The sequence below is a fragment of the Nomascus leucogenys genome, chromosome 9 (assembly GCF_006542625.1).
Source record: "Nomascus leucogenys isolate Asia chromosome 9, Asia_NLE_v1, whole genome shotgun sequence".
Taxonomy (NCBI): domain Eukaryota; kingdom Metazoa; phylum Chordata; class Mammalia; order Primates; family Hylobatidae; genus Nomascus; species Nomascus leucogenys.
This window is the reverse complement of record NC_044389.1, coordinates 85,035,069-85,051,197: the sequence shown is the minus strand read 5'-3', so window position 1 is coordinate 85,051,197 and position 16,129 is coordinate 85,035,069. Positions and strand designations below refer to the sequence as shown.

General features: G+C 39.3%; 1 protein-coding gene across 2 annotated transcripts in view; it reads left to right on the top strand.

Moving 5' to 3' along the window:
- MANBA (mannosidase beta) overlaps positions 1 to 16,129 on the top strand; it is a 114,308-nt gene that overhangs the window by 48,621 nt on the left and 49,558 nt on the right. For both annotated transcript variants that reach the window (XM_003257477.3, XM_030819174.1), the window contains 2 exons: positions 5,605 to 5,780; positions 6,687 to 6,797. In XM_003257477.3, the coding sequence (XP_003257525.1) occupies positions 5,605 to 5,780; positions 6,687 to 6,797 (287 nt within the window). The remainder of the gene's footprint in view (positions 1 to 5,604; positions 5,781 to 6,686; positions 6,798 to 16,129) is intronic.

The following is a 16,129-nucleotide window of genomic DNA, read 5'->3' as shown; positions in this document are numbered from 1 at the left end:
GTTTACAGACAGTAGTTATTCAAGAAATAGATTTCATTTGCTTGACAGAAATGCTCACATAACTATTTTAGTGCCCTCATCAGCTAGTTTAGGTTACAAAGACGCTATTTTGATAAGTACAGGAACTGTGGCATCATGTAAATATACATTTAGCAGAGGATCAGACATATTCTCTATGTTTGTAGATTTCAGTGTGCTTTCTTTTTTTACTTTGAGACAAAGTCTCGTGCTGTTGCACAGGCTGGAGAGTAGTGGAGCGATCTCAGCTCACATTAGCCTTGACCTCCTGGGCTCAAGCGATCCTCTCATCTCAGCTGCTCAAGTAGCTGGGACCACAGGTGTGCCACCACACCCAGCTAATTTTAAAATTATTTTTAGAGATGGGGTCTCATTATGTAGCCCAGGCTGGTCTCAAACACCTGGGCTCAAGAGATCCTCCTGCCTCAGCCTACCAAAGTGCTGGGACTGTAGGCATGAGCCACTACACCCGGCCCATTTCAGTATTCTTTTTTATAGAGACCCTCTTATAAGAGGCTAACATTTTATTGTTACAGTGCCCCCAAAATGCTTTGTTTTACATTGAATATATTCGACATTTGGCTTTAGGACTCTGAAAGGCAAAAAGTACCTTTGCTTTTGCTTTTCCTCGTTATTCATATACAAATGCCAATCATTGTGTACCTGTGAGTGTCATTCCTTTTGGTAGGCATCGCTGCGAGAGGCTCATGGAAAGTCGGGAGCACCAGAGTTAGGAAACCTGGACCCTCGGCCTGTCCATTGGCTCAAGAGGGAAGTGCTGCAGTCAGGGCCTCAGAAACATCTGCAAAGTGACGAGAACCTCTCCAAGTTTCTTCTACCTCGAACAGTTTATGGTTCTTTTCCTTTGTTTGTAAATTAGAATAGTCATTACCACCTAGTGGTATAAGTGTGGAACAACCCAGTTTTTCTTGAAACTAGATGTCACATGACTAGATGAAAACATTGATACTTGAGTCTTTATTACAATCAAAGTAAGGCTTAGCGTATAGTTTGGCGGTATGTCTTCTTGTTACTTTTTGACACACTTGAGTAATGTAACTGAGTCCTCTTATTTTCTACTTTCTTATTCGCTCCTTATACCTTTTTCTCCTAGACAATTGAATAAAGCTTTTTTGTTTTTTTTTTGGCTTTTTTCCCCCCCAACTACATCTTAACAAAGGAGTAGACTGTTTGAGAATATAAGAAGAAGCTGGCATATTTGAGAGGATTTTGAAGGCTGATGTACTGGACACATCTACATGAGCTAGAGTTGTCTTGTGATACACTGAACGAAGGAGCAGTACACGTTAATCTAGGCTATGTAGCTGTTTACCCTTTCTACAAATTCCCATCCAGGTCAGACACATTGTGCTCTTTGTTTTTTTCTTTTTTTAAAGAACCCTCACTGAGTCATCTCTGGGAAAACCTTAAAGTGAATTAGTGGCCAGAACCACATTCTCTACCATCCTCTGGGTTGCCTTCCTGATTGAGGTTATATGAACAAACTATAGAACATAATCTCTTCTGCTTGGGCATAGAACATTAGCGAGGACACCAATAAACCTTCAGGCCAGGGAGCGCCTCAAGGCCTCGAATTGTGGAGAGGGCAGGCCAGCATTGCCTTTCCACCTGTTTTGATAAAGAATCCTGTCCTCTTTGTGCCCAGAGTTGTTTAGTCAAAGTGAAGAGAGGATGCAGAACTTGGTGGTGTGATTGGAAGGATGAGCTCTGTAGGGGATTCTAGAAGATGTAGCAATCCTTCTTTCCTGCCCTCACCCCCAGTACTTCATCCAGTTTTGAAATGATCTTGCATTTTACTGCAGGAGAGCTGGTGATGATAAGTGTTCTTCAGGACATGGTGACTTATTAATGCTAGGAGAGAGACGATAGGAAGCTGTATTCTAGAAATGGGGCTTAATTTATAAGATGGAGTTCTTCTTAACTACAAATAGGATTATGCAATTTATGACCAAAGAACATCAGGAAAACTACTGGTTATTTAAGACTTTGTGCCTTGTGAACCTAAATTACCTACTTTTCCATGTGCTACTAGAAGGAAGGGGTTTACGCTATTTGAAAGAAGAGGAGAGGGGAAAAATATGTTATTAAGTATATCTGGTGATAACTTTGTAGGCTCGTAGATCTTCATACTGTGTTTTTAATTCTACAACCTTAGTTTTTTCATTTAGTAGTTCCCAGGGGTGTTAACGGGTGATGCTCTGGAGGAGTGTGGACTTGCTCGAGAACCTTCCAAGTTCAAAGCAAGAGAAACTGGGGAACTTTGCCAATGACCTTTGAGGATTGCATTATTTGTTTTCCTGTCAGAGGCTGTCACTAACAGCTGATTCTCCTACCAAAGAAGAAGTAACAGAAAACAACACAGGAGCCTGCTTGGTTGGCAGGAGGTGCTCAAAGGACAGAGCTAAAATCTTTAGGTGGATATTAAGGAGAATTATATTTCAAATTCAGTGTAAAGGGAGTCTTTACAATAGCCAAGCCTGGCAAAAATGGGAAGGCTACTTTGTGAGGCAGAGGTTTTTTGTCATTAGAGATATTTAAAGAAAGGTTGGAATGGCGTTTTTGGGGGGTAATATTCTAGGGCAGGGATTAGCAACCTTTTTCTGTTAAGGATCACATAGTAAAATAGTTTAGGCATCTGTCACAACTACTCAACTCTATTGTTGTATTGCAAAGGCAACCAAAGACAATAAGTAAACAAATGAGTATGACTATTAAATTAGTCTGCTTTGGCTGCCCTAAGAAAATACCATAGGCAGAGTGGCTTAAATAACAGAAGTTTATTTCTCGTAGTTCTGGCAGCTGGGAAGTCCGAGATAAAGGTGTTGACCAATTTGGTTTCCAGTGAGGGCTCGTTTCCTGGCTTGCAGACAGATGCCTTCTTGCTATGTCCTCACATAGTAGAGAGAGAGACGGATATCTATTACTTCCTCTTCTTATAAGGTTGCAATCCCAACAGATTACTGCCCCACCCTTATTACTTCATAAAAAACTGGAGGTTAGGGCTTCAACATAAGAATTTTAGGGGAGGAGTCCATCATTTAGTCCATAGCATCTGTGTTCCAATAAAAGTTTATTTATAAAAACAAGAGGTGGGCTAGATTTGTCCCAAAGACCATAGTTTGACAACCTATTGAATAGAGGAAATTAAACACTGGTGAGCGAGTAGACTAGGTGATCTACCAGCTGATAGATTCAAAACCTGGAGCCTATCGGTAAGTAACCTGCAAAATTAACTGGATCAGAACAAACCTAATTCAGGGCTCATTGACTAGTGTTTCTCAGAATAAATCATTTAATAAACAAAAATAGTTCTTAAGTCCAGGATTAATTTTACTTCAATGTGCATCAAATCTATGCTCTTGGCTGATGGGAGATGCAAATGATAAACTGTGCTGGGGTCATCTTTAGAACAGGCCTGGTGTGGTCCTACAGTTGTAAACAGTGCCAGTTATAACATCTTTTGTCATTGATCAGCATACAAACCTAGCTTTTTTTTTCTTTTGCAGCAAAGCCATGATTATTAATCTCTTCTTTATTTGTAGGAGAAAGGTCTCTAAGATACTTCTCAGCTAGTAGCCTTCTCCCTCCCCTTTCTTTGGAGAAAAATAGAAGCCACTAAATAGGAACTCCTTCCATATTTTGCCACGAATCATAGAAACTTAAGTGCCTCTGCACAGTCACTGCTCTTCTCCTTTCTTTCTGTGGCAGCAAAGAATGAGAACCTTTTTTGCTCACTCTAACCCTCTGTACCTCCAAGCTTTTTTGAGATCTCATCACCAGTTTCTTCTGCGTAACTTTAAAAAACGGTCTGTTTTTCCACCCTGCTGTTGTTCCAAGTCTGTCCCAGTGCTCTACCTTGTTTAAAAATAAAAACTAAACACAAATCCAATCCCAGAGACATTATACAAACAATATAAATTTAACAGGAAATGGAGGACAGAGTCATACTGCACATATATAAAACTCTACTTCAAAACCCCTTCGAAACATTCTGACACCCCAAACTCTGCACCCAAAGTTCATCCCTCATCTTTCTTCTTTCCCTATAACTCTCCTCTTCCATCTTGTTTTCTCTTCTTTCCGATCAACACTCTTCTTTGCCTCCTCTCTGTTCCTGGCTTTTCCAAGCGGCATTTTCTGGGGCTTTTGGTACACAGAGAGATTTTATATCTTTCTGCTTATTTCATATTCATCCTGGTATATCACTATGCTGGGACCCTTAGCAATTCTTATAAAATGCAAATCTGGTCATGCTCTTTGATGAAAAATCTTCAATGACTCCGCATTGATCTGGGGTGAAATTGCCAGACTCCTTACCTGTTCGAAAAGACTGTGCTCAACTTTTCAATTATGCTGACCCCCTCATCAATTTTGTTATTGCCCAAGTTCCTTGTTTGCCTTGTTATGGCATTGCTCTCTCTCACTCATGGGCCTTCACATGCTTCTCTGTGCCCAGAATCCTTATCATCTTCCTCTGTACTTAGCTGAGGCATCCTTCTGGTCTCAGCTAGATACCACTTTCTAATGAAAGTGTTCCTTGGCCAGGCATGGTGGCTCATGCCTGTAATCCCAGTGCTTTGGGAGGTGGAGGCTGGAGGATTGCTTGAGGCCAGGAGTTCAAGACTAACCTGGACAACAAAGTGAGACCTCATCTTTACAAAAAGTAAAAAAAAAAAAATTAGCTAGGTGGGTGGCACATGCCTGTAGTGCCACCTGCTCAGAAGGCTGAGGCAGGAGGATCGCTTGAGCCCAGGAGTTCAAAGCTACAGTGAGCTATGATTGCACCACTCCTGGGGCAACAGAGTGAGACCCTGTGTCAAAAAAAAAAAAAAAAAGAGAGAGAGAAAGGCTTCCTGCACCCTCTCTGTATTAGCTGTGCTTTCTGACTTCCTGTTTTTATTTCTCAGGACAACCTTTTATTTCTCCTGTCCTGATATTATTATGCTTTTGAATTTGTGTATAGACTTTTAGTTCATGAGAGTAGGGACCATGTTTATCCTGGTCACCATTTAATTCCCATCACTTAGCGGAGTACATGGCACATAGAAAGTCCTCAGGAAATATTTTTTGGATAAATTATCTACATTTAAAGTGTAACTTTATTTTTTCACATTTGATTAATTTTAATACATATAAATTTATACCTTATTACATAACTTTAAAACTCATTTACATTATAAAGTAAAATACTATTACTTTTCACTTTATGAAGTATTTTTACTTTATAAAAAGGAACAAATGTGTATTATTCTTGGAAAATTTATTTTATCTTTCCATTTGTCATTTTCTGTTTATGCTCCATAAAGTTTTTATGACTTAAAATCATAACATTTTTAGAGTGGAAGTCTATATAAAATATATCATTTTTGTTATTCTTCTTCAGAATGAAGGATTAAACTGAAGATTAAAAGAAAATTTCCACGAAGTTTTGATTATGACAGCATTGTGGAGCATGTACTGGGTTTGAAGCTGCTTTAGTCTTACCTTCAATGAATCCTGAGAAATGCAGTGATAATGCTTAGCATATTATATATATATATATTTCTTTTTCTTTTTATATTTTAGATAAGAGTGCCCAGGAGTGGAATCTGGAAATAGAGTCTACATTTGATGTTGTCAGCTCAAAGCCAGTTGGTGGTCAAGTGATCGTAGCCATCCCTAAGTTGCAAACACAACAGACATACAACATTGAACTTCAACCTGGGAGAAGGATTGTTGAGCTATTTGTGAACATTAGCAAGGTAAATGATGGTACTTCCTGAGAAGCACTGGATGAAAAGCAATACCTGTGCTAAAGAAGTGATCAGAAAGGAGGGACTAAGTATGAAAGAAAAATCTACTTTCTCTGCTTATATTTGTCATTTTCTTCTCTATTTTTAGTCTCTCATATATTTTCTGTGAGTATGAGCTAAAGAATGATTTTCCCAAATTTTAAGATTAAGAAAATAGAGAATATATCATTAATTTGGTAATTCTTCCTCTCATTTTATTTTTATCATTATATTTTAATTTTCTGTAGTATTTGTAGTATCCTGAAGCCAAAATACATTCTATGGATTATATTTAAATAACAGTGGTTATTTTTGGTAATGTCAATTATTTTGATTATTGATACTTATTCTACATGCATAATTTTAATTCTTAAACTCATGATCTTTCATACATCAAGGTAGAATGGATTATTTTTATCTTTTCTTTTTTCTATTCCTCTAATTGATAATTGTGTACTGAAAAAGGTGGAGCAAAATAACATTCAGTAGCTGTTGAGATAAAGTAAGAACTCAAAATGATTTTTAGTTTTTGGCTTGAAAGAAGAGTTAACTTCAAAGTCCCATTTTAAGTGTTAAGAATGTGGAATAAATGTAAGCTCGGTGTTAGAGACAGGGAGAGTTGTTTTTCTGAACACTCATGTTATTCTGTTCTTTCCTTTTGCTTTTGATGTATTGATCCATGCTAGATTCCCAGCATGCTGATTTTTAAATATTATCAATGAATTGGTCTGATTTGGCATAATATAGATAAGGAGATTTACATTGTTTTAGAACCTAGAGTTTTGTACTTGACTATTTGAGAAATTGATGTAATGCTTGGAGCCTTTTTTACTGAAAATATGACATATTAGAGTGACTTTTTAATTTTCTTAAAAGAATATTACTGTAGAAACTTGGTGGCCTCATGGACATGGAAACCAGACTGGGTACAACATGACTATTCTTTTTGAACTGGATGGAGGCTTAAATATTGAAAAATCAGCTAAGGTAAGTAGGTAATTTAAAATATTTTGTGAAATAATTTTATTTCTTTTAAAAATAGTAATACAGATCTTCATGGGAAAAGAAGAAACCGTCAAAACTCTTATGTCCCCACCCATCAGAGATCATCTCTAGTAACAGCATTCAAAAGCTTCTCTCTCTGTGTGTGTATACACATATATATATATATATATATATTTTTTTTTTTTTTTTTTTTTTTTTTTTTTGAGACAGAGTCATGCTCTGTCACTCAGGCTGGAGTGCAGTGGTGCAATCTTGGCTCACTGCAACCTCCATCTCCCGGGTTCAAGCAATTATCCTGCCTCAGCCTCCCAAGTAGCTGGGATTACAGGCACCCACCACCACACCCAGCTAACTTTTGTATTTTTAGTAGAGATGGGGTTTCACCATGTTGACCAGGTGCTGGTCCCAGCCTTATATTTTTAAATGGATCATACTTTAGATATTATTTTGTCAATAAGTAGTCTCCTGCTATGATTTAAAATTGTACCTTATATCAAAATAATACATGTGTAATTTTAAAACTCAAATATTACTAGTAAGTTTATATGAAAAATAAGACCTCTTGCCCAACACTTCTTATTCTTACTTCCTACTCCCCAGAACCAATAATTTTTAACTTTTATTTATTTCCTCTGACATTCTTCTTCATTTTTCTGAATAAGGTGCTTCTACTGGTGTTTTCTGATTTTTCAGTTTTACCCATTTTAGGATATAGCACTAGGAACTGGAAAGAACTGCACTTTGTTATTTATTAGCCGTAGGCTACTTACTTAATCTCGAAATATGTAAAATGGGGACAATAAGAACGAGATGGCTTGGATCTGGCTTATAAGAGTCATGGCATATAGTTAGTAGAAACGGTATTAACCCTCTTCAAAGATCTCCTCCTCTCCCAGACACCAGCTTCGGTGTTTACAGTTGGCTGGTGTCACCTCTCACATTTGGTATTTCCTCTCCTGTGGGCCAGACAACATGCTAAGGATGGAGATATGTCCTTCAGGAGTGCATTTTCTGTTTTTCTTTTGTTCAATCATCCTGTGTATTTTCTGAGACACTGTGAATGTGTGTGTGGGGGGGGAGGGGGGAGAGAGAGAGAGAGTGTGTGTGTGTATGTGTGTGGGGGGGGAGAGAGCATATGTGTGTGTGTGTGTGTGTGTGTGTGAGGGGGGGAGGGGGGAGAGAGAGAGTGTGTGTATATGTGTGTGGGGGGGAGAGAGCGTATGTGTGTGTGTGGGGGGGAGGGGGGAGAGAGAGTGTGTGTGTGTATGTGTGTGGGGGGGAGAGAGCGTATGTGTGTGTGTGTGGGGGGGAGGGGGGAGAGAGAGTGTGTGTGTGTATGTGTGTGGGGGGGAGAGAGCATGTGTGTGTGTGTGGGGGGGAGAGAGCGTGTGTGTGTGTGGGGGGGGAGAGCGTATGTGTGTGTGTGTGTGGGGGGGAGAGAGCATGTGTGTGTGTGTGGGGGGGGAGAGAGCGTATGTGTGTGTGTGTGGGGGGAGAGCGTATGTGTGTGTGTGGGGGGGGGAGAGCGCATATGTGTGTGTGTGTATGTGTGTGGGGGGGGAGAGAGCCTATGTGTGTGTGTGTGTGTGTGTGTGTGTGCACATGCACAGAGTTATGTACAGGGAGAACATCCTGGACCCGTCTTAAGGGCCAAAGCATTCACTCTTATTGTACCCCTCTTGGCTGAGAGGACGTGTGCTGTCTCACACAGTGAGTTTGTTGTGTGTTGTTTTCATGAAAATGTAAAAAATAATGAGTCATTCCAACTTACTACAGAGAAATAAGAGGAACTTCTGTCTTTTTCTAAGGGAAATAATTATTTTTCATTCAGGCTAATATGATTGTATTATTGTTCATTACACATAAAGATGCCAACCTTTGAATCGAGCAGCAACAGGAGTGAAGGAGGATGTAACTGCCCCACACCTTGAGTTAATGCATGTGTGTGAAATGTGCTCTTTGGCTGTGGCTGCCGTAGAGTTGCTATTTTTGAGGCTGATCCATTCAGTAAATACTTAGGGCACACCTACTGTGTTTTGGCTATTTTGCTAGGTGCTGGTGATAGAGCTGTGACTAAGACACTGCTTCTGTTTCTCTCTGAGACCTTAGTAGAGCTAATAATCTGACTGGGAAGTTAAATGATTAAATGAGCAATTGGAATACATTAGCACTCTAGAGATGTAGACAGTGCCGTGGAAGTGCAGAGCAGGGGCATTCTGGGAAGATTCCCAGAGCCTGTGTTCTGAAGGATAAGTAGAATTTGGCCGAGTAATGTAGCAAAGAGGCGGAGGAAAAAGAATGTGAAGGCCCAAGGACTAGAAAGGATGTTGTGTGTTTGCGGAAGTGAAAGAAATTTCAATGCAGTTGTGGTTGAGTTTGAAGTTGAAGAGCAAGAGATGGTGTTGTAAAAGTAGCTAGGACAAGGTCCTGCAGGGCCTAGTGAGCCACATGTCCTGAGTGCTGCTGGGATTCTTGGAAGGATTTTAAGGAGGGGGTAAGGATTATATGCATATTTTACAAAGATTGTGTAGATCAGATTGGAAGAATGGCAAGAGTAGGGGGCCAGTTCGAAGACTGTGGTGGTGATTCAGACAAAAAATGAGGATTGGTTGGTCTACAGAACTGCTCAGGAAATAAATCTGAAAGAGATTTAGGATATAACATCAGCCGGCTTGATGATGTGGGGGTGGGAAAAAAGGGTTAAGAATGGTTCCTCAGTTGCTGGTTTGGGCTGCTCAACAGATGGCAACTCTGTTCATTGAGTTACATTACTCAGAAAGAAGAGAAGGTTTGGGGGAAGGGGTTGGGTGGAAATTATTTCAGTGTCAGATGTGTTTTGTGTGGAGTGATTGAGAGACACCCAAGGAATAATATTTGATGGGTGTTTCATTAGATAGATCTTAAGCTTAGGGATTGCATGTGGGTTAAGGATATAGATGTGTAAGTCAGCAGAATGTAGATAATTGTAGCCATGGTAGTGGATGAAATACCTCAGGGATGGCACAGAGAAAAGAGCTAGGACAGAACCCCAGGCAGTCATAATTAGTAAGGTTGGGGTTTGGGGAGAAGCCAGTAGAAGAATCTAAGAAGGAATGGTTGACGAGGTGGAGGGAAAACCGATTTGAGTGGGGAATCACAGAAAGCAGAGGGAAAGAGTGTTTTAAGAAGCAAAGAATGTTCAGTGTTGAATGCTGCAAGGGAGTTCAAGTTAGAAAAGAATTGAGAAAGATCCTTTAGATTTGGTGGCAAGGAGATTACTGGTCACCTTGATCAGCATGGAAATCAAATTGTAGTGGGTTGAGGAATGACTCAAGGTATGGAAGTAAAGACGGTGAATATAGGCAACTCTTCTGAAAATGTCTGATTGGAAGCTATGCTTAGACCAGGTGGTAATGGTGGCCAGTTGGGATCAGATTGGCTTCACACAGGCAACTGAACAAATAAGTAAATATATTGAAGTGGTGGAAGCCAGGCTTTTCATGAATGGAGAAAGGTGGTATCAACATAGAAAGGGGGAAAGCTACAGTGGATTCGAATTGGAGCTAATAGTATGAAGTCATGATTTTCAGTATATGTAGACAGATAGAGAAAGAAATGTCCATGTAAATGCATGTGTATGTGTGAGTGGACACACACACACACACACACACACACACACATTTCCTAGCTCTTTTCACACATTTCCTAATCCTTTCTCAGAGCGCCTGGGAAGAGTGGCTCTTTAGTAGCAGTGAATGAATTTAGGACCCATATCTTGATTTGGAATACCACTCTGTGCTAAAAGCAATCAGGTCTCTTTGGAGAAATGACTGATTCTCAAACTGGAGCCTGAAATACCTTGCTGTTCCAGGAAGTAAGGAGGTACTCAATAATAATGTGACACATTGAAAGGACACAAGGGCCTTCAGTCTTCAGTCTTCAATCTACTATAATCTTCAAAAATGTCAAGGAAAGATTGAGGAACTGTTCCACATTGGAAGAGACTGTGTACGAACTGGGTGCAGTGCAGTGATCTTTTTTGTCATATTGTTATTGGGGCAACTGATGAAAACTTGAATGGGGGGATGTCTCTGGGTGATGGTCATATAGGAGTTCTTTGTATTATTGTTGCAACTTTATTACAAGTTTGAAATGATTTCAACATAGAAAAGGATACCATTAAGAGAATGGAAGGCAATAGCAAAATCCTGATGGAAAGGGGCCAGTAGCGAGGGAAAGACTAAAAAGAGTTAGAAAGCAGGGAGGTATTTGAGAGGGCAAGGTCTCTGGGAGGTAGGAGATAAGAAGAGGATGGATTCACTTTGGGATGAGGGGCTCTGTTTTAGTTGTAATAGTGGTGAAAGATAACACATGGGAGGAAAGGATGCAGCTTGAGGATGGAGGTAATTTTGAAGGTCTCTCGGACCACTTGAAGTATATTTTCTTTCTGTAAGACTTGCAAACACTTTTGTCAGTGGAGTTTTAGGGTGAAAAAGTGAGCCTGAGAAAGAAAGCTAGGGAGTTTTGGTCAAATAACATTTTATTTTTTATTTATTGTGAAATATAACACCTACAGAAAAATACACAAGCCGTAAGTGAAAAGCTTAATGAATTATGAGAAAATGAACACACAAGTAACCGTCAACATGTTCAAGAAACAGAACATTAATTACTAGCACTTCACACCTCAAACTCTCCCCTCCCTTCTGCGAGCCTCCCCAGTAATGACCCCTGTTTCCTTCCCAAAGATCCACTATCCTGACATCCATCACTAGGTTACTTTTGTCTCTTTTTGAATTTTATGTACGTGGAACCATATAGCATGTATTTTTTAGTGTGTGGCTAATTTGGCTCAACATTGTGTTTTTGACATTTAGGTACAGTAGTGCCTCCTTATCTGTGGTTTCAGTTACCCGTGGTCAACTGTGGTCTGAAAATAGTAAATGGAAAACTCCAGAAATAAGCAATTCATGAGTTTTAAATTGCTCACTGTTCTGTGTAGCATGATGGAATCTCGTGCTGTCCCGCCCTGTCTTGTCCAGGACATGAATCATCGCTTTGTTGAGCATATCCTTGCTGTATACATTATCCACCTGTTAGTCGCTCAGCAGCCTTCTCCTTTATCAGATGGAAAAAATCATAGTATATATGGGGTTCTGTACTATCTGCAGTTTCAGGCACCTACTGGGGGTCTTGGAGTGTATCCCCTGCAGATAAGTGGGGACTGCTGTTTGTTGCTCTGTGTAACTGTAGTTTGTCTATTTAAGTTGTATAAGATTTTATTATACTACACATTTTGCTGTTGCAATTTGAGTAGTTGCCAGTTTTGGCTATTCCAAGTAATGCTGCTGTGAACATTACTGATATAACACTCGGAGCACATATGCCCCCAGCGGCATATCTGCTGGGAGTGGAATGGCATGATTATGGAGGATGCATGAGTTCAGCTTTTTAGATTATGCTAAAGTGCCATCCAAAGTGGTTATATGAGACTTGCCTAGGCTCCTTATGCTCACCAGCACTTGGTACTGTGTCAGACAGGACATTGAACACTGTTTTCTCATCACCAGCCCCTCCTTATTTCACCTCTATTGCTCTTGTTTCGTGATGGTTTTGTTGTTACCCTGGGCTTGCTTTATGCAAAAATAATTCTATTTTAAATATACCTCATTGAAATCCATCTTGCTTCAGTTTTATATCTTTGTTTCTTGCCTCTCCTCTTCCGCTGAGCTTAGAAACGTGTTTAGGATTTTTTTTTTTTTTTAACTGAGTATATCAGGAGATAGCAGCATATCTGACTCAGAGAAAAGGTCCTGGGGAAGTTACAGATTTTGAATGCAGCCCATACAGCAGAAATGTGTGGAATCATGAAACGAATGCAGACACGCGTGCGAGAGAGGAAAGGGCTGACTACATTTCTTTGTGAACCTGGCAGAATATCTTGATGACTGAGAATTTTCTTATGTTGAGTGACATTGGGGCAAATGGTTTAAGCAAGAAGGGAGGTAATACAGGGAAAATATCAACAGGCAATTTAAACATTAAGAAATAACAAAATAAAAAATAAATGTTGAGATATCATAAATTCTGCCAAATAAATCATTTCATGAGGAACCTTAGAATGTGAGTCTGGGAGAGTTAGCTTTATCAGTTTGGGAAACTAAACTGATTTTTTAACAAAAGAAAAAGTTTTATGTATAAGTGGGAATGGGAGAGGATACTCTGGGTAAATGGAATAAAAAATCTGACCCATCAGTTTTTGCCATTTTCTGCCCAGGTTAACTGAGTGTTTTTATCCTACTGATTGATTGTACTGAATTGACTAGGTAACGTGTTTTTATGAACTAATACATATTTTTGAATGCTTATTATGGCTTGCCTTTATGGAAAAACACGAAACCAATTAGTTGATATTTCTCTTACACCTAACTTATTTTATAAGAATTTCCCAAGTATTCTTGTATAAGGTATCATTTTGCTGAAAGCAGCAGAAGGCTGTTGCTGTGTACATTTGCTCCTGGGATCAAGATTCTCCGAATAAATTATTGTAGGAAAATAGATGTAATAATAAGTATTCTACAATCAATTAAAACTTGTATTTCATAGTGCCCAAGCCAGAGGAGGTGAATGATTGTCCATGGCTACTACAATTAGAAAAACAATTGGGATTTTTTTTCTTTTTCAGTTTTTTTTTTTGTTTTTAATGTCACTTTGTTCTTTGTTTCTTAAATTCCTGTCTTCATCTTTGCAAATTGCACAGGGCAACAAACCAATATAATACTAGTGGAATTTTTTCTAAGTGCTACTCTTGGCTCTCTAAAGACCTTAAAAGTACATAGCCAAAGAATATGGAATTAAGAATAATCAAGGTGTATTTTTGTATTGAGAGGGCACAGAGATTATGAAGTGTGTCTCTTTCTGTATTAGGTTTCTAGGTCTATCATTACAAATTACTATAAACTGAGTATCTTAAAATTTATTTTCTCACAGTCTTGGAGGCTGGAGGCCAAAATCAAGGTGTTGGCAGAGCTGTGTTTCTTCTGAAGGCTCTGGGAAAGAATTCTTCCTTGCCCCTTTCAGCTTCTCATCATTGCTGGCAATCCTTGGCTTGTAGATGCATCACTCTGATCTCTGTCTCCACCATCATATAGCTTTCTCCTGTGTGTGTCTCTTATTTCCTTTTCTTACGACAACACCAGCCATTGGGTTAGGGCCCAGTATGACCTCATTTTAACTAAACTAAATATATTTGCAAAGAATTTATTTCCAAATAAGGTTGCGTTTTTGGGTGGACATGAATTTTGGGGGGACACTGTTCAACCCAGTACACTGTCCTTTTGGCCTTATTTTTGTCAGAAGTTTTATTAAAGATTTCCAAGATGGCTATAGGCAATGGCTTCTCCAGGTGGGCCATGGGAGCAGTTAGCCCTAGGTGCAGGCAGTAAGTGGGTGCATTGTGTGTAGAGTATAGATTGGCCTGTTTTTCATTATTGCTATATACTGGCAATCCTATTAATAAATAATGCCAGTGATAGAATACTTCTCCTACCCTCCCCCTCCACCAATCATATGTTGGTCTAAGTTTTACCTGTGTGTTTGGTTACTCTTGAATGTTAATAATATACATGTATGCTTAGATTTAGCACATTTTTATTACCAATCCTCTAATAGACATTATATTCTACATGAAAGTCAATTTGGAGTACTTTTTTTTTGAGACTGAGTTATCTTTTGTTGCCCAGGCTGGAGTGCAATGGCGCAATCTTGGCTCACCGCAACCTCTGCCTCCTGGGTTCAAGCGATTCTTCTGCCTCTGCCTCCTGAGTATCTGGGATTACAGGCATGCACCACCATGCCCAGCTAATTTTTGTATTTTTAGTAGAGACGGGGGTTTCTCCATGTTGGTCAGGCTAGTCTCAAACTCCCGACCTCAGGTGATCCACCCACTTCTGCCTCCCAGGGTGCTAGGGTTACAGGCGTGAGCCACTGCACCTGGCCTGGAGTACTCTTAGTTATACATTCACTCCCAGATACATGAAGATTCAGCTTCATACAGTCATTTTGAAAGCAAATTTATAACAGTTTGGAATTGTTTGAGCTTGTTTTGAACACAGTTTGTGCCTCCATTCCCTATCCTATCCATGCCTGCGTTTAAAAGCATTGCAGATTAGAAATAAACAACAATAGCACAGTGATTATAAAAAAGGAGAAACTCAACATAAGTTACTTCAATTCGATGTGATCTCTTGGAATTATTTTTATGCTTTAAATTTACAATTGAGAAAGCTATGGACTCTGAGGTGTAATGTGTAATATTTTGCTTGGTAAGTGCATATTTTAGTTCATGTATGAAATATATTCTACTAATTTTAATAGTGTCTTTAGAATTGAAATTTATTCTTTTAAATTTGTTGTTTTAAAACTAAAGAAAGAGTCAAAGTAAAACATGACATCAGTGGTATGCTTTAGCAGGGGGTGGCAGATATTGAAAAAAATACTTTAGAATTATTATTATTATTTTGTTCTTTTTAGAGACAGGGGCTCACTCTGTCACCAAGGCTGCTCATAGCTCACTGCAGCTTTGAATTTCTGGGCCCCAGTGATCCTCCTACCTTGTCCTTCTGAGTAGCTAGGACTACTACAGGCACATGCTACCATGCCTTGCCTATTTTACTTTTCTAGAGATGGGGAGCAGTGAGCCTTAGGTGCAGATAGTAAGTGGGTGTTGCAACACAGCCTGCCATGTTGCCCAGGCTGGTCTCACACCCCTGTCCTCAAGCAATTCTCCCGCCTCAGCCTCCCAAAGTGTTGAGGTTATAGGCATGAACCACTGCCTGGCTGGAATTCTTTTTGATAGCACTCTGGATACTTTAAACAGAGATCAAATGTGTGAATTGGTCAGATAGGCCTATATTGAAGGTGGCAGAGTGGAAATAAAGAAGTCATTCTTACATTTCTGGAAACAGAGATCAAATGTGTGAACTGGTCATAGAGAAGGTGGTAGAATGGAAATAAAGGAGTCATTCTCATATTTCCAGAAAAACTGCTGCAGAATGCACAGAAAATAGCTTCAAGGAATGGGATTATTATTTCATAAACCTCTGCCATGGTCCAGGATAAAAGATGCTGCATATGTGGCTGGTATTCACTGTGGAGTTCGTGCAAAAATCAAAGAAATTAATCCCAAATTTTATTTCAGCCTCTTGGAAATTATTCTCTGAGCCTTGTGGAATTTGCTTTTTTGGAAACTTTTTTTTTCCTGTGTGATCTTGTTTTAGAACTTTGGAAAAAATGTATTCATTCTTTCTCATCTCACCTCATTGATGGGAAAAGCT